The sequence below is a fragment of the Pristiophorus japonicus genome, chromosome 6 (genome assembly GCF_044704955.1).
Source record: "Pristiophorus japonicus isolate sPriJap1 chromosome 6, sPriJap1.hap1, whole genome shotgun sequence".
Classification (NCBI taxonomy): Eukaryota; Metazoa; Chordata; class Chondrichthyes; family Pristiophoridae; genus Pristiophorus; species Pristiophorus japonicus.
The window spans coordinates 158,765,266-158,788,238 of NC_091982.1; the positions used below are offsets into that span (position 1 = coordinate 158,765,266).

The following is a 22,973-nucleotide window of genomic DNA, read 5'->3' on the forward strand; positions in this document are numbered from 1 at the left end:
TTTAAAATGGGCAATATTTTGGTGGTTCTGAAAAGTGAGATAACCACTAACGCCGGAAATATCGCCTATACCAATGGAAAGTCTAGCCCAACGTCTTTGGTCAGCCGTGAGGGTTTAATCGAGAGAAAACACTGCAGAGTTTCCACCCTGCACACATGTTGCCGTGAGTCTCTCATGCACAGGCACAGTGGCAACAAATTATTAACAGTCAATGGAGCTTCGCAGGGTCAAGCTGCACAAATAAGATTTTAACATTTCAATCAGAACACTTAAAGACAGTGTTTGTAACCAGTATTTTCTAGCATGTGTTAATATGTACTTCAATTAATGTTAAGTGTGCCTTTTTTTTAATAAAATAGTCTCAATTTCTTGCCTTGAAGGCAGAGACTCATATTGGGGCAGTTATCTGTATAACCTGCTTTTGCCTCACCCAAGTGGCCATTCTTAATGCAAGTCCAGACAGTGACCTGACTGGCTGTTTCAATACAATCAATAAAAGGAGGGTCAAGCCAGACACATATTCCAATGTTATAGGTCTAAACCGTTTTCCAGTTGTGAAAGGTTTACCGTTAAACCAAGCTGCCAGGACAAAGTAGACCTGCGACAGCCTTGCGCCATATCTGGAGTACTCTCGCCATTTTTCATGTTATTGATAAAGCAGAACTCCTTGTAGCTGTGGCACCCATGTTATATTTATCCAGGTTTCAGCTGAGGGTTCAATCAATGCTATTTTGATTTCCCAAATATAAATTAAGTATTGGTGGAAGGTTAACATGATGCTGCTGTTAATCTGCTGACTTAAACTTGTGCCTATATGAATTAGCCTCTTGTAATAAACCCGATTTATAGTTTAGCCTGAACTACATGGTCATTTTCTGCCTATACATCCTACTAACTTGCTGAAACAGCTGTTAATCATGCTGCATACGAATCCATTCACTCCATACAAACGGTTCGTTAGGAGTGTGGCCCTGACTATGGAAACTTCTTGTTGTTGTTGAGTGAGAGTAAAAATGTTGTGAGGAAGCCTGTATTGCAATACTGTCTGGAGACAACCTGCACATGTCATTCATTAAACCCACACCAAAAGAACCCTGCCTGATGTCAATCATTCGGAGTGACAAGTGAGTCAACCATGTCCCCAATGTATCCTCACTTGTCACATTAAAAAGTCCCATTTGTTTAAATGGGTTTGGAATTAGTGTGAAACCTTTCCCCATTCTAAATCTCAATCGTACTTCCTCGGTATCAACGGCTCTGCACCAACACCTATACAGAGATCGGAAATAATGTGCGATTTACTCCAGGTTTAAGACACTGGACAATTTTATTGTATGAAGCGGAAACAGCACCAAACATTCAGTTGCACCACGGCACAGTGTGCCTCACACCAGCCGAGACTATTCCATGCACGCCCTGTGGTGTAATACTGCCAATGTTTCCATTCTTGTAAGGGCGGCCTGTTCCATTTAATCTGTAGTTATAGTACTTCTCAGTCCGGCATACAGTCTTGACAGTTAACACACCCAATGCAGTCTTCGGTACTGAACTGATCATTTGTTTGACACCCATATGAACATTAAACCCAGTCAATGTAATGACTCAATTTTACTAAATGCTAAAGTGCAGCCAGTGTACAGAACCTGCACTGGACTGAGCTATTTCATTATTATTGTAAATATAAAAAAGGCTTCTCTAAATAAATTAGTGGGGTTTTTCTATATACTCCAACATACTTGTCCTGCTCTTCAGTATACAATATACCCCAGATAAGTGTATAAAAACTATTGGGAAATCACTTCCAATCAAATCAAAACAGAAAGCACCAGTCGCACAGCAGATCCGTCAAGTCTCTTCCAGATGTTGCTGCTTCAGGTGGAACCCATCAACAACAACTTGCATCTATATAGCGCCTTTTAACGTAGTAAAATGTCTCAAGGCGCTTCATAGGGGTGTTATCAGATAAAAATTGACACCGAGCCACATAGAGATATTAAGACAGGTGACCAAAAGCTTGGTCAAAGAGGTAGGTCTGAAGAAACATCTTAATGGAGGAGTGAGAGGTGGAGCGGTTTAGGGAGAGTTCCAGAGCTTAGGGCCGAGGTAGCTGAAGGCACGGCCAGGCATCAGAACTGTTTTCGTCAGAACTGAAAATGTAAAGACCTTTTGTAAGACCCTGCTGTCCCGACTTCCCTTTTTCCAGCTCCGACAAAGGGTCCCAATGAAATATTAATCTTTACAGATGTGTTGCCAGCAGTTTCCATTTTCATTTGCGACGATCCAGCTTTTTGTAGATTCCTTTTTATCTCCAGCTACACCATCTACCTCAGGGAAGTGGCCACTGCAGCCTGCACGTCCCGTAGCATGCACAGCATTGGCTCGCAGCTGCCCAACGGTGCTCGGAGCTGAAGCCAGTTTCCCAGCTTGCTGACGGACTCCAGTGCCTCGTCGCCGGTGACGGGAGCTGCCGCCGCACGTGGTGACCCTCGGCCGACTTCACGCTGCTGCGGCACGGTCTCCAGCCGGGGCCTCTTGGCCAGGGTCCAATCGTCCTCGGACTTGAGTTGCAGGCCGGGCGGCTCCTCCTGTTTTGTCGCGAGCAAGGGGGCACAGACGTGGGCCGGGGTCGGCTCGCCCCCAGGGAGCCCGGGACCCAGGCACGGAGTGTCCCTCTTCGAGCCAGCCCCACAAGGAGGGCCGGCACAGGCCGTCTGCTCCATGTTCCCGTAGGCCCGGTACAGCATTTGGATCGCGTCGATCAAGGTTATGCCACGGCCAATATCGGCCAGTTGGACTCTGGCCCCAGCTTTGGCCCTCTCGGGATTCCGGCCAACAGCAGTTGAGCCGTCGTAATCGTGCCGCTCGCCCGAGTCTTTCTTGAAAACAATGTTGTTCCGGGCCTTCCACCGTGACAGCCACCCGTCGGTCGGCTCAAAGTCATCGTGGCCTAGGTCCTCCGCGAACTCCTTGGCTTTCATCTTGAGCATGGGCCCCGAGACGCGGAGTCCCTCGGCCACAGCCTGCTGGAACCACAGCAGGAGAGTGTCCTCCACCTCGATGTCCTTCCCCTTCCGCTTCCTCTTGCGGTTGGGGTTGGCATTCTGCCGCCATTCCTCCAGAATTCTCTCCCTGTTTTGGCTGATGCGCCCCACCTGGCTCTTCGAGATGCTGAACATCTTGGCCACCGAGGCGTAGGAGGCCTTCGGTCCTTGCAAGGCAGCCACGACTTTCACCTTCTCACCGAGAGGCAGGTCTGTGCGTTTATGATTCGTGGGCATGACAGGCAACTTTCCGATTCCTCCTAGGAGAATAAATGGTCTGACACAAAAAGAAGCAACAGTGAGATTTTACAGTGAATGGATACCTGGGGTAATTTACAAAAATGAGTGAATAAATTACAGACAAGTATGGATACCTGGATACATTGCAGAATACAATGGATATGAGGTAACCCATCCAATCAGTACACCAGGAGATTGCTTATCCCACCAGCCACTTACTGAGCCAGGTTCTAGTGCACTCAGCTGCCTATCCAACCAATCACTGACAGAGCCAGACTTCAATGGACCAGGAGGCTTCCTATCCCACCAGTCAATCTGCTTAATGCCTCAGAAGCCAAGTTGATATGTGAACACTCACAAGGCAGGTAACAATAAACATTAAAAATAGAGAAGACAAGGTAAAACAGGGAGTCTCGATTAGTTGGCACAAAAGTGTTTTAAAGATTGAGCGAGGTTAAGGAGTTCAATACTTTGAGATCCTGGGGGGAAACATCGACAGACTTGCATTTCTAAAGCACCTTTCACGGCCACCAGATGACCCAAAGCGCTTTTCAGTAAATGAAGTACTTTTTGAAGTATAATCACTGATGTAATGTAGAAAACGTGGCAGCCAATTTGCACACAGTAAGCTCCCACAAACAACAGATAATGTTTTTTTTTTTAAAAAGTGATGCTGATTGAGGGATAGATATTGTTCAAGACATCGGGATAACTCCCCTGTTCTTCTTTGAAATAGCGCCATGGGATCTTTTACATCCACCCGAGAGAGCAGACGGGACCTCAACTTAACGTCTCATCAGTATTGCACTGGAGTGTCAGCCTAGATTTTTGTGCTCAAGTCTCGGAGTGGGACTTAAACCCACAACCTTCTGACTCAGGTGAGTGCTACCAACAGAGCCACAGCGGACAAGAAAGAATGAGTTAGAATAGGAGTCAGAATGAAGATTCAGACAGGAGAAAGAACACATGAAGCAGCTAATTAGAGTCAAATATGAACCAAGTTCAGAGGAGATCTCACCATCGGAGCCTAATTAGAGAAAAGAGGTTGGAAGTCACAGTGGAGAGAGGGGTCACCTTTGAGATTACATAGAATTTACGGCACAGAAATGGGCCATTCAACATGTCAGGTCTATGCTGGTGCTTACACTCCACACGAGCCTCTCCTCCCATCTTACTTCATCTCACTCTACGATGACTAGGTTTTTTTCCTTGTATTCCATTCAGAAGTATGAGAGAAGCATTAGAAGAGCTGAGTGTAGAATTCAAGCTTTGAACAGACTTGGGCTTTATAGAAAGTGAAAAGTTGTTGAGTGGAAAAGATGCATTTTATTTTACAACAGAAGCAGCATCATACAGGCAGCTTTAGCAACGGATGGGATGGCAAGGGCAAGAGTGAAGACACATTGAGAATTAAGGGTGGGGCATCAAGATAAGTGGGGGTGCTGTTGAGCTTGAGACACACAAAAAGACTGATTCTTTGAAGAATGAAAAGAAACAATATTTTGAAGGGATGGGCTCATCAAGATGCAGTGATCCAGTCACTGGACTGAAGGGTACAGAAGCTCAGCAATTGTTTCCACCCCCAGTTACCCTCTCTTTTTACAGGACAGTAGCAAACCAAATACAATTGCATGTGTAGAGTTTACCTGCCGTCCTTCTCATTCTCTGTATTCAGCCTGCTTGTGTCCTGTGTTTTCTCGCCCATCCACCGAGAGATCAGTTCGCGGTTCTCGTCGGCCATTTTCTGCAGCCGCTCCTCGAGAGTGCTGAAGGTGATATGGAGTGTGTTGTATTCATTCTTCAGCGTGTGATTGGCTCGCTCCAAGTCCTGCAGGTTAGTCCGCAGCTCCCGACATTCGATCTCCAACTTCTTAATTCGCTTGTGGTACTCCACCATTCTGAAATACAGCAGGATACAAGGTGTAGGTTTACTTGGATAGTTTACAGCATTCACACACATGCAATAGCAGGATTAGATTTTCTATGCTATTTAGTGGACCTGCCAGATCAGCCACAACTGAGAATGTATGCTGGTTTTATTTTGTCAGATATTACATCAGAGACACAGTCAATACAAATGGTGGACATCTTGGAGAGTTACTTGTTGGACATCTTTTGGAGTTAAGGGTTAATAATAAAACTTATTTGTATCTTAGAGCAACAGGCTTTCCAAGATAAACTGGATGACTTTGAGAGAGGGGAATGAATAGCTTGTTTTCTGATACGAAAAGTGTGTGTGTGTGTGTAAGGAAATGAGTGACAGTAATGACGTCAGCCATGAGTGATTAAACTGTAATGTTAGGGACTAGGGTAATAAACATATTTAGAGGGAACCATTAGCTATAGCATAGAAATGTAACTGTTAATAAAGCCTGTTTTTCAACAAGGTTAAGAAAAGTTACGTCAGGAAATCTTGTTTGAGGGAAGTAGCTCTGAAGTAAACCACGACGACTCTTTATATGAATAGGCTGTCTTCAAAAGGATCTGGGAATAGATACGTCATGAGATCTTATCTGTGACATGTACCGATGGTGTAGGCAAAATATGGTGTATAAAGAAGCACAGTTTTCAGTAGTTCTTCAGAGAGCTCGAAAGATACAGAAACTGAAAAGCTGCTCTCTCTGTACACAGTTAGGCCGATCATTGTGCTGTAGATCAATAAAGTCTGTTCCGTGTACTACACTACAGTGTTTTGTGATTACTCAAAAGGTGTTGTTGTACTATAGAAGGATGTTGACTGCTAACAAGTAGCAGCAACAACTCTTACTCCCTATTCACTGGACAAAATGGAGTGAAAGATGCAATCTAAGGAGCCAGTGCAGTAGCTACACTATAAAAATGGTACACTTTATGACTGTTACACTTCCAAGTGCCACACTTAATTATCTGTGCCATGCTCCAAAGTATAAAAGGAACAAAGGAACTCTCCAGGAACTTAAATATTGGAGCCAGAATATCCATAGTTTCTTGTGTGGCACCTGTATAAACTCGCCCAGTGTTTACTTAATAGCAGCAGCCTCAAAATTGACCTCTATGACTCGTGTTTAATTAACAGCCATTTGACTGTAGCCTTATAGGTCATAGACCTACACTTTCATGGTATAAAGTTCCTGTCCTTAAAAAGTACATGATATGGCTTACTGTGAGCAGCCCTATGGGAGATTTGCTAGTTGATATTTTGCTTTGCTAAACTTAGTCTATCACACTTAATCTCAAATTTATTCCACTATTTATTGGGTCATTCGGCCTATGTGATTGTCTCCGAGCCCAAGAGAACTGCTGCGGACCATAGACAAGCAAATCAAAACAAACGTATAAACAATAAAACAGCGTCAAGCAAGATGTAAACGTAGCAAAGTTTTAGCTATTTAAAATAATGATTGTTGCAGTTTGGATAACTTATACTTTTCAACCGCCTGTATTTTCTGACTGATGTGTGACAACCTTAAAATGCTGTGTGTTTCAGCTGCCTCTCTCCCAACAACATACTGGTTCCACAATGGCTCCATCTTGTTAACTGACCTGTCAATCAGTCAAGCCTAGAGTTCTTTTCTGCACCTTGTCCTGTATCTCACTTTATTGCAAAAATGCAGAACAATTACACCCTCTTGCTGAAAAGACAAGGACAGCCATCTCTCCAAAGGTGGACTCAATTACCATTTGTTTAGGCGAGACTTAATATGAATCATTAAGGTGCTTTATTTCAGAGTTACTTGAACATACAAACATATGATCGGATTCACCCATTTCCATCAATACCGTGGGCCCGAAATTAATCATCCCCAAAGTACGGCTACTGCAGTGTTTGGGCAGTCGATCGAAAAAAAAAAATCGATCGGCTACCGCAGTTGGGTATTTTTCCCTCCTCGAGCCACATTCAGCTCGGGGAGGATTTGAGCGGTATTCACTTCCGCCGGAAATGGCGCGGTGCAGCCACTGTAAAGGTGAGTTTCCAGCGGAGAGGGGAGCAGCGTGCAGGCCACTGAAAAGCCACCAGAGCAACGAAATTCACCGAGGAAAAGGTAGGACTTTTCCCGGCAGTGCCCCTGCGAGATTTTCGATGCGGTGCTCCAACGCAACACCGCTGGGGCCCTTTGGTAGGTAAATAGTTTTATTACTTTAGTGTTTTTATTTCATTTTCCAGCATCCACAGTATTTAGCTTTTCATATAGTTTTAATTGTTTTGGCTCCATTAAACCTGCTGAGTGCTGCTCAGAGGTTTGCCCATACCCCTGTACTTTTGTACAACTTTCAGGTCTGACTTTTTAGTGGAGTCCTGTGGGCTGCAGAGACCTGGAGTGTTGGGAGAGCGACACCTGGTACATCTGCTCAGAAGCAGGGTGGCACGCAGGATAAGGTGTCGCCGTCATCACCGTGCAGACAGGCAGCGGGCAAGAGGCGCAGCAGCCATGGTTCATTCATTCTGCACCAGACCCGTGTGCCCGCCATCTTCACCGGCCCGAATCAGAATTTCAGTTGGCTGCTTGGGGACAAGGGATATCCCCTGTCCACTTGGCTGCTCACTCCTCTGCAGAACCCCAGGACAGCACCAGAGCATGCATACAATGACACTCATTGTGCCACCAGATGCATCATCGAGCAGCGTATAGGCATCCTTAAACAGAAATGCTGGTACCTGGCCCGTTCTGGTGGCACCTTGCAGTACTCTCCATAATCGTTGTAGTCTGCTGCATGCTGCACAACCTGGCCATCATGAGGGGACAGCCGCTGGAGGTCGAGCCAGCAGTACCACCTGAGGAGGAGGCGCAGGGTGATCCCCGTCGCCCCAGAGATAGGAAGCGTCGACCCAGCGCCACTCTGGAAGGGCCAGGTGCAGGCTGGCCAGCACCCTCCTGGGAGGGTGCGTCCTCACATATATGGAGGTGCTCGACACCTCCCCTGCAATCTCCCTCCATGCATTATGTACTGGCAGTCTGCCAGGTCTCCCCACGTCAGGAAACAATATTCTTCTTCTGTCCTCCACACTGTCCATCAGTGTCTCCAGCTCCAAATCAGTGAACCAGTTGGCTCTCCTTGCACCTCTTACACCAGCCATCCTTCCAACCAACAACACCCCACCCCCCCCCTCCCTCCCTCCCTCCCAGTGGTAATAACGCTCAAATTAAGACAGCCACACCGCTGAAAAATCCACTTTGGAAGAGTTTATTAGCACTGGAACCCATTTGTTCACTTTTGGAGCTGAATATGGGGTGGCCCAGCCACTTAAAAATTTCAGCGCTAATGGCCACAAAAAGATGGGGGGAGCACCAGTTTTCCAGCGGTACTGAATTTCGGACCCCACTTGTCTTAACGTAATAATATGGTAATGACGCCATCTTACTTGACTTAAAGCTAATTTTTTAGCCCATCCCCTGTATTCCATCCTTCCCGCAGCCCTTTAATGTCCGATTGCCCCAGCTTCTGCACCTCTTTATTTCCATAATCCAGACTGCCTATGTCGGTGTGAGTGATTCAAAAACTTTCCAATGGATGTGAGGCATTCATCAAATACTGAGATATACTAATAAAGTGCTTAACATTTGCAATCTGTGAGGAAACCACATCAAAGATAGCTCATGGGTATCGTAACAGCCTACTGTCTCAGACCCTCTTTTACTTGCCAACTTTCCAACACAACATTTTGAGGGGAAAGAGATTGTACAGCGGATTCACTAGAATGCTGCTTTATTTGAGGAAATACAAATACGAAGACAGACTTAAACGATTAGGGCTGTATTTGGTAGAACGAGAGAGATTAAAGAGTAATTTGATGGATTTTTAAAGCAATGACAGTGCAGATAGAAACAGCATGTTTCAGTGATTGAAGGGTTTAGAATGAGGCAACGTAGATATGAGATTAACTGCAAGAAGTTTAGGGAAGAGTAAGGAGACACACTTTTTAAAAACAGAGGGTGGCAAAACTGGGAAATGCACTATCGGAGTTAGTGATTTTCCTTTTTCAATTTGTCTTCAGCTTTATAAAAGGTGAATGACACCATCGGACAAGTTCAAACCTCAAAAAGACAACCAGTCAATCAGCTGCCCGACATGGAGCAGCATTGATGAGCAGCCCAAAGTTCTCAGATCTTTCTCTTTAATTATTTGAACAAAACAATGGGAAACTCTGAACTAAATTATATTATTATTCTTGGTGTCCACAAAACACTCCAGTCCCTGCAGTGCCCACCAGTCACGAAAGGCTTCAAAGATGGACACCGGATGCTCCTTCTGCAGTACCACCCGGGCACGAAAAAGACCAAAGAGGGGCAGACAACCAGAGCCACTAGGCTGTGCCCGTCCTGGACCTACGGATGGCCACCTTGGGCAGGCCCAGGAGCAGAGCCACAAGAAGGTCCTCCGACTTAACCACCACCCCCCCTCTGCACCGGGAGACCAAAAACCAGGAACATTGCACTGAAGTTGGAGCCAAGAGTTGAGGAGCAGCCCTCTTAAATAAATCAAACAGGTGCTACAACTTCTCGCACTCAACATTATATGAGAAACACAGACTCATCCAGGCCTCAAAAGTTACAAGCGGCCTGGGAGTCCGTGAAATAACCTAAACTTGTTTGACGGAACTGCTCCGTGCAACACTCTGCACCTCAGATCACCAATGGTGCAGGGGAGGACTCCCTTGTAGAGCGTCCGCTACTGGGGACCCACCGCCTCTGCCGGACGGCAAGATAGCACACCCAGACGGGAGACAAGGAAGCGATTGGGGTGCAGGAGCAGCCCGTGCAGGAAATCCCTCCATGACACGTGAAATGGCTCGGAGGGAATTTCCAAGAGGCAGCTCAAGTTAAAGTGGAAATTCCCGAGGGAGGAATTGGGGCCTCGTTGGAGCTGATGAGAATTTCCTTCTGATCTGGGGTAAGATCTGGGGCAAGATTGGACAGGATCACTCCACAAGCACGAGGCTCCTCGACACACCTAGTGGAGTAATGGCCGAGTCCCTGGATGGCTTTGGCCGTAGGTTGGACGTAGCTTGCAGGACATCCGGGCTGCCAGTGCCTTTGCTGGCATCCAGCACATCCCCGACTCTGTAGCCAGGGCTCTCTTCTCCGCCAGCTATCTGTCGCTGGAGCCAAGCACACGGAGGCGCTGGTTCTGAAGCAGTGGCTCCATTAGGGGTACAGTACCCCAGAGTTATAGAGTGACAGACCTGAACCCTGGTCAGAGTTAGTGATTAAAGCAGAGACCATGTCACTATTTAAGGATAAGTTACATTGGTGGTTGAACAGGAAAATAAAAGCATCTGGTAATAAAAGGACATTGGAACAGGACAGGCACATGGGATTAGGGTTTCTGTTTATGTGGAGGATAATCACCAATAAGGACTTGTTGGGCTGAGTGGCCTATTCCAGCCTTGTAATGCAATGCAAAAATGGGCCCAAATCCAGACAGATGGACATGTTAACCACCCTCTCTTCAACCTGAAAAGGAACCCGAGTCTGAATTCCCCGCTAACTTACTTTGCCTCGTTGGTCAGGATCTCTCGGTCCTTTTGCTGGAGTCGGCTATTGAGTTCGATCATGCTTTGTGCAAGCTGGGCAAGGGAGAAAGGAGGAAAAATATCGTCACAGCACTGCACAAAGTACAAAAACCAAGGCTTCTATCGCATGCACATTTTAAACCATTTAAATAAATCCAACCATTTATACTTAACTCTCTCATAAACACTATGTCTTACTGATGTAAATTAAAGCAACAAAACAAGGAGGGTCGCCACTTAAATAGCGAACGTTTGGGTCTATCATCATCAAGACTGCGAAAGGGTACAAGGTAAAAAGGGACTGACTTTCCAAGACAAGAGGATACAAAATTAAGCTCATCATAAAAATCATTATGGTTATGACCTGGTTAGAATGCAAAATCTTGGGCCACGAACTGTTGTTGAATCAGAGTCCACTCTTTTAAAGTGGAATTAGATAGTTGCTTGAAAAAGAGGAATGTTAAAGGATACAGGCAGCAGCCCAGGGAGTGGGATCAGAATAGGTGTCTCAAGTGGTAAAAAACACCAGCACAGACGTAATGGGCTAAATGAGCCATTTCTGTGTCTTAACATTCTGATTCTACGATGGCCTGTTTCTGTGCCCTAACTTTGTGGCAAAGAAATAGAAGTCTACAGCACAGGCCTCGCACCATCACTCTTCACTTAATGGCACACTTGCGTTGATGGCCCAAGGCAGATACCCACCATCAACAAATGCCACCATCACCATTCTGCCTTTTGCACTGTACGCGGGGTCCCTACTTGGCCCATTGCCGAATCAATAAAGGAAAGAGATCCGCACTAACCATGCTCGGCACCAGCTCGAGACCCCCGTAAAGTCTCATCCTTTATATTGATGATGTACCTTCAATATTGTGGGCCGCGACCTATTGCATTTTATTAGCATGCCATCATCAGCCTCCAGGCCACTGATGGAATCACATGGTGACTGTTTGGGTTCCAGGTAAAGACTCCACATTCCTATAGGCTAATTTCTCACACATTACTCCCAGATTTATTTTAGTGCTGGCATGGAATTCCTCAGCAGAAACTAAGAATTACTGAGCTGGAACACAATGTGACAGTAAATGCTCTGCTACACCTTGAATCATCGAATCTTACAGCACAGGAGACCATTCGGCCCATCTTTGAAAGAGTTATCCAATTAGTCCCACTCTCCCGCTCTCTCCCCATACCACTGCAAGTTTTTCATTTGAAATATATATTCAATTCCCGTTTGAAAGTTACTATTGAATTTGCTTCCATCACCTTTTTAGGCAGTGAATTCCAGATCATAACTCGCTGCGTAAAAAAAATTCTCCTCATTTGACTTCTGGTTCTTGCGCCAATTAATTAAATATGTTCCCTCTGGTTACCAACCCTCCTACCAGTGGAAACAGGTTCTCTTTATTTACTCTATCAAAATCCTTTATAATTTTTAACATCTCTATTAAATTAGTGCCAATTTAGGAGGCATAGGCACTGTGAGCTAGACAGATGGAGAAGAATCACAACCAGAGATCAGGAGGGGCATTACAACTTAGTGCCCCTGGATAAGGAAAGGACTGGGAGGGGATGGTGAAATCAATCAGGGTTCCTGCGCCTGATCACTATCCAGTGAGATGTTGCTGGAATGCTCGTGTGCAAGTGCTGGCATCGGCTGAGGGTAGGACTGGCTTCTAATACCCAGCCTAGGTTCACACATGAAGAATGGCCAATTGCGAATTGAGGTGGGGGGGGGGTGGCAACAAAGGGCGGCTCGCGGCCATGGAACTGTACCCTAGCAGCAGTCCGAAGAGGAGGGGAAAGAACTTCCCACCGGCAAGCGACTGCCAAGTTACACAATATACCAGGAGGGTTTCAAGGGAGGTGGAGAGCAACAATAAAACCCAGGGTTCGGAACAGCTCGGGTTACCGACACAGTCCCATCAATCCCCTGAAGGAAAGAATCAGCCATTCAATCTCTGGTCAAGCAGCAAAGGAGCACAGCTGGGAGCCTCTGGCAGGGGAGCCTCTCCATTTTGCGTGGATACCTACATCGCCATGATTTTTGTGGAGCTCTGTCAACTCATCCTGTGGGCGGATCCACATCTGGGTGCTTTGCTGCAGCAGCATCTCATTCTGTGTCCCATCCAAGGCTGGGCTAATGTTTACAGGGGAAAACAATACAAGCATCAGCAGTAGAACCGACGGCTTTTGTAGCCCAAGAACAGATTTCAGATACACCCTGCTTACAAACTAGGTAAATGAAGACTGAATACAACGCTGCTGCAATGAAACCCATTTAAAGGAATCACTAGTTAAGTGAATGAATCAACACCTGCTATTTATTGTTTTCTATAAGGGAATCAGTGAAACTCTGACATTATTACATGACAACAACTTGCATTTACATAGCACCTTTAACATAGTAAAATGTCCCAAGGCACTTCACAGGAGCACAAGCAGACAAAATTTGACATCGAGCCACATCAGGAGGTATTAGGACAGTTAGGTTTTCAGGAACGTTTAGGGAGGGAATTGCAGAGCTTAGAGCCCAAACGGTGAAAAGCACAGACACCAATGACAGCACCCATGTTATTTAAATAGTACCTGCCATATGAGAGGAGAATGATTGCGAGAGGTGTGCGAGACTGATGGAGCATACACACACATCAGAGAACACACGCACAAAAGAGTGCACGAGAGAGAGATGTACACAGAGTAAGCACTTGAAACAGATAGAACAGGAGTACCAGAGGAAAAGCTTGAGAAAGAGAACACACACATGAAAAGTGAGAGTATGTCAAAGACAGAGAGAACAGCAGAAGGAAAGAGTTTGTGTAGAGGAAGTAGGAGGGAGGGTGCCAGAGACATTTCTTTTTTGCAGTAATACAAAAGCAAAGTACTGCAGATGCCGGAAATCTGTAAAAGCAACAGAGAATGTCAGACACTGTCTAATGAGAGAGAAACAGAGTTAATGTTTCAGGTTGGTGACCGTTTGCCTGACCTGCTGTGTATTCCCAGCAGTTTCTGGTTTTATTTCTTTTTTTGCCAGTATTTACTCTGACTGCTCCCTCCTGTTTCTATCTCAGACCACGTAAATCTGCTGGTGGTCATCAATGTCCCCAGTAAGCTGCACTGTCCCCTGCGCGGCCTCCCTCCCCCATTGGTGATCATTTTCCAACAGTCTATCGACTCTGGATCAGTTCCCATGGACTGGAGGGTAGCTAATGTAACACCACTTTTAAAAAAAGGAGGGAGAGAGAGAAAACGCGGAATTATAGATCGGTTAGCCTGACATCGGTAATGGGGAAAATGTTGGAATCAATTTTTAAAGATGAAATAGCAGCGCATTTGGAAAGCAGTGACAGGATCGGTCCAAGTCAGCATGGATTTATGAAAGGGAAATCATGCTCGACAAATCTTCTAGAATTTTTTGAGGATGTAACTAGTAGAGTGGACAAGGGAGAACCAGTGGATGTGGTGTATTTTGACTTTCAAAAAGCTTTTGACAAGGTCCCGCACAAGAGATTGTTGTGCAAAATTAAAGCACATGGTATTGGGGGTAATGTACTGATGTGGATAGAGAACTGGTTGGCAGACAGGATGCAGAGAGTCGGGATAAACGGATCCTTTTCAGAATGGCAGGCAGTGACTAGTGGGGTACCGCACGCGCAGTGTTGGGACTACAGCTATTTACAATATACATCAATAATTTAGATGAAGGAATTGAGTGTAATATCTCCAACTTTTCAGATGACACTAAGCTGGATGGTGGTGTGAGCTGTGAGGAGGATGCCAAGAGGCTGCAGTGTGACTTGGACAGGTTAGGTGAGTGGGCAAATGCATGGCAGAAGCAGTATAATGTGGATAAATGTGAGGTTATCCACTTTGGTGGCAAAAACGTGAAGGCAGAATATTATCTGAATGGCAGCAGATTAGGAAAAGGGGAGGTGCAACAAGACCTGGGTGTCATGGTACATCAGTCATTGAAAGTTGGCATGCAGGTACAGCAGGCAGTGAAGGCAGCAAATGGCATGTTAGCCTCCATAGCTAGGGGATTTGAGTATAGGAGCAGGGAGGTCTTACTGCAGTTGTACAGGGCCTTGGTGAGGCCTCACCTGGAATATTGTGTTCAGTTTTGGTCTCCTAATCTGAGGAAGGACGTTCTTGCTATTGAGGGAGTGCAGCGAAGGTTCACCAGACTGATTCCCGGGATGGCAGGACTGACATATGAGGAGAGAATGGATCGACTGGGCCTGTATTCACTGAAGTTGAGAGGGGATCTCACAAAAACATCTAAAATTCTGACAGGACTGGACAGGTTACATGCAGGAAAAATGTTCCCGATGTTGGGGAAGTCCAGAACCAGGGGTCACAGTCTAAGGATAAGGGGTAAGCCATTTCGGACCGAGATGAGGAGAAACATCTTCACTCAGAGTTGTGAACCTGTGGAATTCTCTACCGCAGAGAGTTGTTGATGCCAGTTCATTAGATATATTCAAGAGGGAGTTAGATATGGCCCTTATGGCTAACGGGATCAAGGGGTATGGAGAGAAAGCAGGAAAGGGGTACTGAGGTGAATGATCAGCTATGATTTTATTGAATGGTGATGCAGGCTCGAAGGGCCTACTCCTGCACCTATTTTCTATGTTTCTATGCGCAGCCCATTCAAATTTTTGCGCACGCGTGGTATATACAATGGAAAATCCGGTGAGCGCCTGCGTGGGACCTTACAGATGACTGCGCAGCCACCTAGCTTAGTGGGAACATTGGTGGTCACCCTGCTCCCAGTCCTTGGTCGACAGCACCGGGAAACGGTGACCAGGAGGCAGGTGGGCAATGCCCCTTTCTTATGGTCAAAGCAACATGGCCGAGATCAGCAACTTGTGGGGACCTTTGCCCACAAAACAGCGACTACATTTCTTTTTGTTGTTTGCTAAGTGTCTTAAGACACCTGATTTCGTGCAAGGCGCAATAAAAATACAAGTTCTTTCTCTCTCTCCTCTTTCCTCAGAGTACAGTTCCAGAGTTGCTGTAGCCCTCGATATGCCAATTGTCAGGCCTGCGCCTGTCAGCAGGCAACTCCGTCATGGAGGTCATCACAGCTGAGCCTGATCCTGTCCCCATCTGATGTCAATGTGAACATGAACATTCCAACAGGAGCAGGAACTACGGTCAATTATTCCCAACCCATACCGACAGATAGAGACCAACAGCTGTGTCTGGACTGCTACTCCAGCCGAGGTCAGCATAGACCAGGGGCCTGCTGTCTACATGTGGCTCAATACTATACTCAGCAGTGCTTCTGCCCACTGAACCATCAGGTGAACCCTTAGTCACAGTCAGGAAAAGTCTCAAAGTAGGAACCTAGCAACAACTTACATTTATATAGCGCATTTAACGTAGTAAAACGTCCCAAGGTGTTTCACAGGAGCGTAATCAAACAACTGACACACCAGCGAAAGAAGTAGACATTAGGACAAGTGACCAAAAGCTTGTTCAAAGCGGTAGATTTTAAGGAGCGTCTTAAAGGAGGAGAGGTGGAGAGGTTTAGGGAGGGAATTCCAAAGCTTATGGCCTTGGCAGCTGAAGGCACAGCCGGCAATGGTGGAGCGATTAAAATTGAGGATACTCAAGGGGCTAGAACTGTAAGAACGCAAAACTTTTGGAGTGTTGTAGGGCTGGAGGTATTTGAGATGGGGAGGGGCGAAGCCTTGGAGGGATTTGAACACAAGGACTAGAATTTTAAAATCCAGTCATGAACAGATTATTACTAAAGTTGCCAAGTCTGAAATAGAAGGCGAAAAAACTCCAATCTACACAAGAACTCAGGTGTGTGTGCATCCTACCCAAGCCCTGGCAGTCCAGCCCTCAAACTCCAAAAACAAAACATCAAGATCCATTCGGTATTTGCAGCTTGAGATAAGTGGGAATACATGAAACAGGGATTTAAACTTTAAATTTGCCCCACCCCACCCGAGGCTCCAAGGTACAAACCCAGGCGGCCTAAAGCTCCGGACTCTCCTGCCATACCTGATATTCTGGAGTTCACACTTTTCACTCTGAAGTCTCTCAGCCAGAGCTGCCTGCAGGTCCGATTTGTCCAGCAGTTTACTGTCTGTGCAGTAAATACAAAAAGCAAATTAAAAAGGCATCAATTGGATTCCCACTGCTATTGAGTTTTAATAGCATGCCCCCAACTGGGTCAAATCGCTGCCACAGGCGATAATAAGCTACACAGACCAGAAGGGTTCAGGTTTGAGCCTTGTTTTAGAGAGAACTCACTGCACAGACCCCACCACACTTCAACCCCCTACTGAAAAGGGTTGGGAAAGAACTGGATCGGACTCAGCTGCGATACTCTCTAGGGTTGAATCGGCTGCCAACACTCTCATAACAAGCAGGGTGAAAGAGAAAGAATGGTTACTTGGGCAAGGTGTAGGAGGGCTGTTGAGGCCTATGGACTTGCACCCCCATCAAGAGGCAAGTCAGCATCTTCAGGAGAAAGGGCAGGGTGGGTGGGGAAGCAGTTCAGGTGTCCCAGTCCATTCGGTCCTCTCCAGGCAGTTACTGGGGCTGCAGCCCAGTCATGGTGGATGAGTGGCACTTTCATACTTCTGAGCTCACTTTCCTGGTAGGGATCCTTACCCTGGCCATACACATCAGATCATGGACATCCTCTGAATAGGTATGGTAGTCTATAATACTGCACTAGCAGGCATGGGATTCGGTGTACAAGTATAACCGTGGCATATTGTACTATTCTTTCAACAGAACATGATCATTGGCAGTTGGCACATTACGAGAGCTGCTGGGTGATCAGAAAAACCCAACAGGTTCACCAGTGTGCTTCAGGGAAGGGGGTCCGCTGCTCTCACCTGACCTGCTCGACACCGGACTCCAGTCCCCACTCTACGTGATTGGCTCTTAATGTGAAAAGGATTCTACGCTCAAAAAGATGGACAATAAGTGTGACCTTTCCAACGTGACCCTTCCAACGTGACCCACATCCAGAGAACAAATAAATAAAACACTTCAACTCCCGATTCAAAACTACCCATCACTCCTGTCTAAATACAATGGGCCACACCGTATGAACATCAAGGTGATCAATTGGACTGGGGAAACTGCTCTGGTATCTCCCTCCCAGTCACTGCTGGAGCGATCCTTGCCTGGATCCTTCTAAGCAAGACCACCACTGATAACGCTCTTGCCGAGACCCAATGAGGTTTTCAGAACTAGATAAGCCAATGCAGGGGCGGAGACGGGCAATATTCCTGAGGTAAAGAAGAGGATGTGGGGTCGGAAGTTCAATTCAGGGTCAAATAGGATCCCTAGGTTGCAAACAGTCTGGTACTTCAGACCCCGGCCAGCGATGCAAACACCCTCCAGGACAGTGCAAGGGGCATCGCTGAGTGTCCCCGGCCCCTTGGCTATGGTGGAGGTGAGGGGGGGGGGGGGGGGGGGGAAGAAAAGGAGTTGAACTGCAGCTGCCTGAATGGCCTGGTATCTAAATCCCTTTACATTCAGTCACAGAGTGCAACATCCCACTGTACCAAATCCCTTTACATTCAGTCCCAGTGTACAAAGTCCCCGGCCCTGGTACCTACAGAGCCCCCAGTACCCGGTACCCCCGCCCCCTACAGACCCCCCTCCAGCAGCACCACCGCCACCTACAGCCCCTAGCACCTGGTATCCCTGCCCTCTACAGCCCCCCAGCGCCCGGTACCTACAGTCCCGATACCCCCAGCCTCTACAGCCCCTGGTGCCCCAATATCCCTGGCCCCTGACCCCAAGTCCCTGCAGCCCCCAGTACCTACAGCCCCCGATATCCCTGGCTACTGACCCCAAGCCCTACAGCCCCCGGTACCCACTGTCCCCCAGTACCGCAAGCCCGATACCCCAAGCTCCCGGTACCTGCAGCACCCCCGGCATCCCCGCCCGGTACCTGCAGCACCCCCGGCACTCCCCCGATACCTACAGTCCCCAGTACCCCCCCGCCCCCGGTACCTACAGCCCCCCCAGCCCCAGGTACCTACAGCCCCGTGGCCCCCAGTACCTACAGCCCACCAGCACCCCCCGCCCCCGGTACCTACAACCCCCCAGTACCCCCCCACCCCCCCAGGTACCTACAGCCCCCGGGCAGCCCCCCAGTACCTACAGCCCTCCAGTACCCCCCGGTACCTACAGCCCCCCAGTACCCCCCGCCCCAGGTACCTACAGCCGCCGGGCAGTCCCCCAGTACCTACAGCCCCCTGAGTACTCCCCGCCCACGGTACCTACAGCCCCCCAGTACCCCCCCCCACCCCCTGTACCTACAGCCACCGGGCAGCCCCCCAATACCTACAGCCCCCCAGCACCGCCCCCAGTATCTACAGCCCCCCCCGAGTACCCCCCGCCCCCAATACCTACAGCCCCCCAGCACCGCCCCCAGTATCTACAGCCCCCCCGAGTACCCCCCGCCCCCAGTACCTACAGCCCCCCAGTACTCCCCGCCCCCGGTACCTACAGCCGCCCAGTACTCCCCGCCCCCGGTACCTACAGCCCCCGAGCAGCCCCCCGGTACCTACAGCCGCCCAGTACTCCCCGCCCCCGGTACCTACAGACCCCCGGTACCCACCACCCCAAGTACCTACAGCCCCCAGTGCCCCCCACCACCGGTACCTACAGCCGCCGGGCAGGCCCCCCAGTACCTACAGCCCCCCAGTACTCCCCGCCCCCGGTACCTACAGCCGCCGGCCAGGCCCCCCAGTACCTACAGCCCCCCAGTACTCCCCGCCCCCGGTACCTACAGCCCCCGGGCAGCCCCCCGGTACCTACAGCCCCCCAGTACCCCTCCGCCCTCGGTACCTACAGATCCCCGGTACCCACCGCCCCAGGTACCGACAGCCCCCAGTACCCCCCACCCCCGGTACCTATAGCCGCCAGGCAGCCCCCCAGTACCTACAGCCCCCCAGCACCGTCCCCAGTACCTACAGCCCCCCAGTACTCCCCGCCCCCGGTACCTACAGCCCCCCAGTACTCCCCGCCCCCAGTACCTACAGACCCCCAGTACTCCCGGCCCCCGGTACCTACAGCCCCCAGTACTCCCCGCCCCCAGTACCTACAGCCCCCAGTACTCCCCGCCCCCAGTACCTACAGCACCCGGGCAGCCCCCCGGTACCTACAGCCCCCCAGTACTCCCCGCCCCCAGTACCTACAGCCCCCCAGTACTCCCCGCCCCCGGTACCTGCAGCCCCCCCGGTACCTACAGCCCCCCAGTACTCCCCGCCCCCGGTACCTACAGCCCCTCAGCACCTACAGACCCCAGTACCTACAGCCCCCCAGTACTCCCCGCCCCCGGTACCTACAGCCCCCCAGTACTCCCCGCCCCCAGTACCTACAGCCCCCCAGTACTCCCCGCCCCCGGTACCTACAGCCCCCCAGTACTCCCCGCCCCCAGTACCTACAGCCCCCCAGTACTCCCCGCCCCCGGTACCTACAGCCCCCCAGTACTCCCCGCCCCCGGTACCTACAGCCCCCCAGTACTCCCCGCCCCCAGTACCTACAGCCCCCCAGTACTCCCCGCCCCCGGTACCTACAGCCCCCCAGTACTCCCCGCCCCCAGTACCTACAGCCCCCCAGTACTCCCCGCCCCCGGTACCTACAGCCCCCCAGTACTCCCCGCCCCCAGTACCTACAGCCCCCCAGTACTCCCCGCCCCCGGTACCTGCAGCCCCCCGGTACCTACAGCCCCCCAGTACTCCCCGCCCCCGGTACCTACAGCACCTACAGCCCCCCAGTACTCCCCGCCCCCGGTACCTACAGCCCCTCGGTACCTACAGCCCCTCAGCACCTACAGCCCCCCAGTACTCCCCGCCCCCGGTACCTACAGCCCTCCAGCACCGCCCCCAGCGCCTGCTGCTCCAGCCGCTCTCTCAGCCCGCACTGCTCCGCCATCTTGCCCCGAACCGCCCGGTCCTACCGCGCGACCGGCGCGGCGCCACCAGCAGCCCGCATGCGTATCTAAGGCCTCGGGAGGGAGGCTTAATAATGATGGGAAGCTGGGACTGAGATTTGGGGCCTCAGACGTCCCTTTTCGCCGTGTCTTTGCCGCATCTTAAAATGCCCGGACTTGAAGCAGGCAGCTGGCTCGCCGCCTCTGTGGCGCTCCTGTCGCCATCTTTGATAAGGGCAGGAAGCCGCCCTTCCTCCAGGACCCGGAACCCCGTGCCAGTCAACAGCCTGCCCGTCAGCTCAATGTGCATTGACCCTGCAACCTTCAACACACCCCAGCACCCCACATAACGGTGCGGCGGGTGGTATGGTTACATTCACTGCTACATATATTCCTGCAGTGACAATCAATTGTGGCTCAGTGGGTGGCACTCTCGGGTCTGAGTCAGAAGGTTGTTGGTCCAAGTCCCCCTCCAGCGACTTGACATTCCAGTGTAAGGGGGAGGGCAGGACAGTGGTTATGTGACTGGACTCATCATTTGAGTAGTTCAAATCTCACCATGGAAATTGGGGTTCAACTAAATAAGTCTAAGTTCAATTAAATAAAAATCTGGAATAAAAAGCTAGATTGTTGTAAAAACCCATCTGGATCTTAAAGCAAGAAAATCTGTGTCATTACCCCGTCTGGCCGACATGTAACTCCACTACCACAGCAATGTGGTTGACTTTTAACTGCCCTCTGAAATGGCCCAGCAAGCCACTCAGTTGTTGAACGGCAATTAGGAATGGACAATAAATGCTGGCCTTGCCAGCGACGTCCACATTCTGAGAAGGATTTTTTTAAAGTACTGAAGGAGTACTGCACTGTCAGAGGTGCTGTCTTTTGGATTAAACCCTCTCAGGTGGATGTAGACTCTGGCACAGACTCGATGGGCCAAATGGCCACTTTCTGTGCTTTCTATTCTATAAAAAAAATCTCATGGCACTATATCAAAGAAAAACGGGGCGTCCTAGCCAATATTTATTAATCAATCAACATCACTAAAACAGATTATCTGGTCATTTATCACATTGTTGTTTGTGGGAGCTTGCTGTGCATAACTTGGCTGCCACATTTCCTAACTTACAACAGTGACTATACATCAAATGTACTTCACTGGGACAAGTGCTTTGAGACATCCTAAGGTTGTGAACGGCGCTATACAAGTTCAAGTCTTTCAGCTCAGCAAGTTTATTCTACAAGTTCTGTGCTCACAAAGTACGCCCATCAAGCTTACCTTCTCTCTAAAACTCACCGAGTATTACCATCTGTTTCATACTTAAAAAGAGATATATATATAAGAACATAAGAATTAGGAACAGGAGTAGGCCATCTAGCCCCTCGAGGCTGCTCCGCCATTCAACAAGATCATGGCTGATCTGGCCGTGGACTCAGCTCCACTTACCCGCCTGCTCCCCGTAACCCTTAATTTCCTTATTGGTTAAAAATCTATCTGTGATTTGAATACATTCAATGAGCTAGCCTCAACTGCTTCCTTGGTCAGAGAATTCCACAGATTCACAACCCTCTGGGAGAAGAAATTCCTTCTCAACTCGGTTTTAAATTGGCTCCCCCGTATTTTGAGGCTGTGCCCCCTAGTTCTAGTCTCCCCGACCAGTGGAAACAATCTCTCTGCCTCTATCTTGTCTATCCCTTTCATTATTTTAAATGTTTCTATAAGATCACCCCTCATCCTTCTGAACTCCAACGAGTAAAGACCCAGTCTTCTCAATCTATCATCATAAGGTAACCCACTCATCTCCGGAATCAGCCTAGTGAATCATCTCTGTACCCCCTCCAAAGCTAATATATCCTTCCTTAAGTAAGGTGACCAAAACTGCATGCAGTACTCCAGGTGCGGCCTCACCAATACTCTATACAGTTGCAGCAGGACCTCCCTGCTTTTGTACTCCATCCCTCTCGCAATGAAGGCCAACATTCCATTCGCCTTCCTGATTAGCTGCTGCACCTGCAAACTAACTTTCATGCACAAGGACCCCCAGGTCCCTCTGCACCGCAGCATGTTGTAATTTCTCCCCATTCAAATAATATTCCCTTTTACTATTTTTTTTTCCAAGGTGGATGACCTCACATTTTCCGACATTGTATTCCATCTGCCAAACCTTAGCCCAATCGCTTAACCTATCTAAATTTCTTTGCAGCCTCTCTGTGTCCTCCACACAACCCGCTTTCCCACTAATTTTTGTGTCATCTGCAAATTTTGTTACACTACACTCTG

At 48.9% G+C, this 22,973-nt stretch overlaps 1 protein-coding gene across 4 annotated transcripts; it reads right to left on the reverse strand.

Moving 5' to 3' along the window:
* Positions 1-1,308: 1,308 nt before the first annotated feature.
* On the reverse strand, positions 1,309-20,907 carry LOC139265270 (uncharacterized). Of its 4 annotated transcripts, none has more exons than XM_070882222.1 (6): positions 20,723-20,907; positions 16,792-16,876; positions 12,811-12,916; positions 10,754-10,827; positions 4,928-5,179; positions 1,309-3,318 (listed from the first exon to the last, which is right to left on the reverse strand). In XM_070882222.1, the coding sequence occupies exons 3-6, from the start codon at positions 12,886-12,888 to the stop codon at positions 2,322-2,324; spliced, it is 1,401 nt and encodes a 466-aa protein (XP_070738323.1). In that variant the 5' UTR covers positions 12,889-12,916; positions 16,792-16,876; positions 20,723-20,907; the 3' UTR covers positions 1,309-2,321. The 4 variants fall into 4 exon arrangements, with proteins under 4 accessions (XP_070738323.1, XP_070738321.1, XP_070738322.1 ...); XM_070882220.1 differs by having other exon boundaries at positions 20,631-20,907; XM_070882221.1 differs by lacking the exon at positions 20,723-20,907 and adding an exon at positions 20,627-20,705.
* Positions 20,908-22,973: the final 2,066 nt, after the last annotated feature.

Coding starts and splice junctions, on each gene's coding strand:
- LOC139265270 (XM_070882220.1), bottom strand. CDS start 20,697: ATGGCGGAGCAGTGCGGGCTGAGAGAGCGGCTGGAGCAGCAGGCGCTG. Junction 16,877..20,630: donor GGGGGCGGTGCTGGAGGGCT/GTAGGTACCGGG, acceptor TTTACTGCACAG/ACAGTAAACTGCTGGACAAA. Junction 5,180..10,753: donor ATCCTGACCAACGAGGCAAA/GTAAGTTAGCGG, acceptor GCTGTATTTCAG/AATGGTGGAGTACCACAAGC.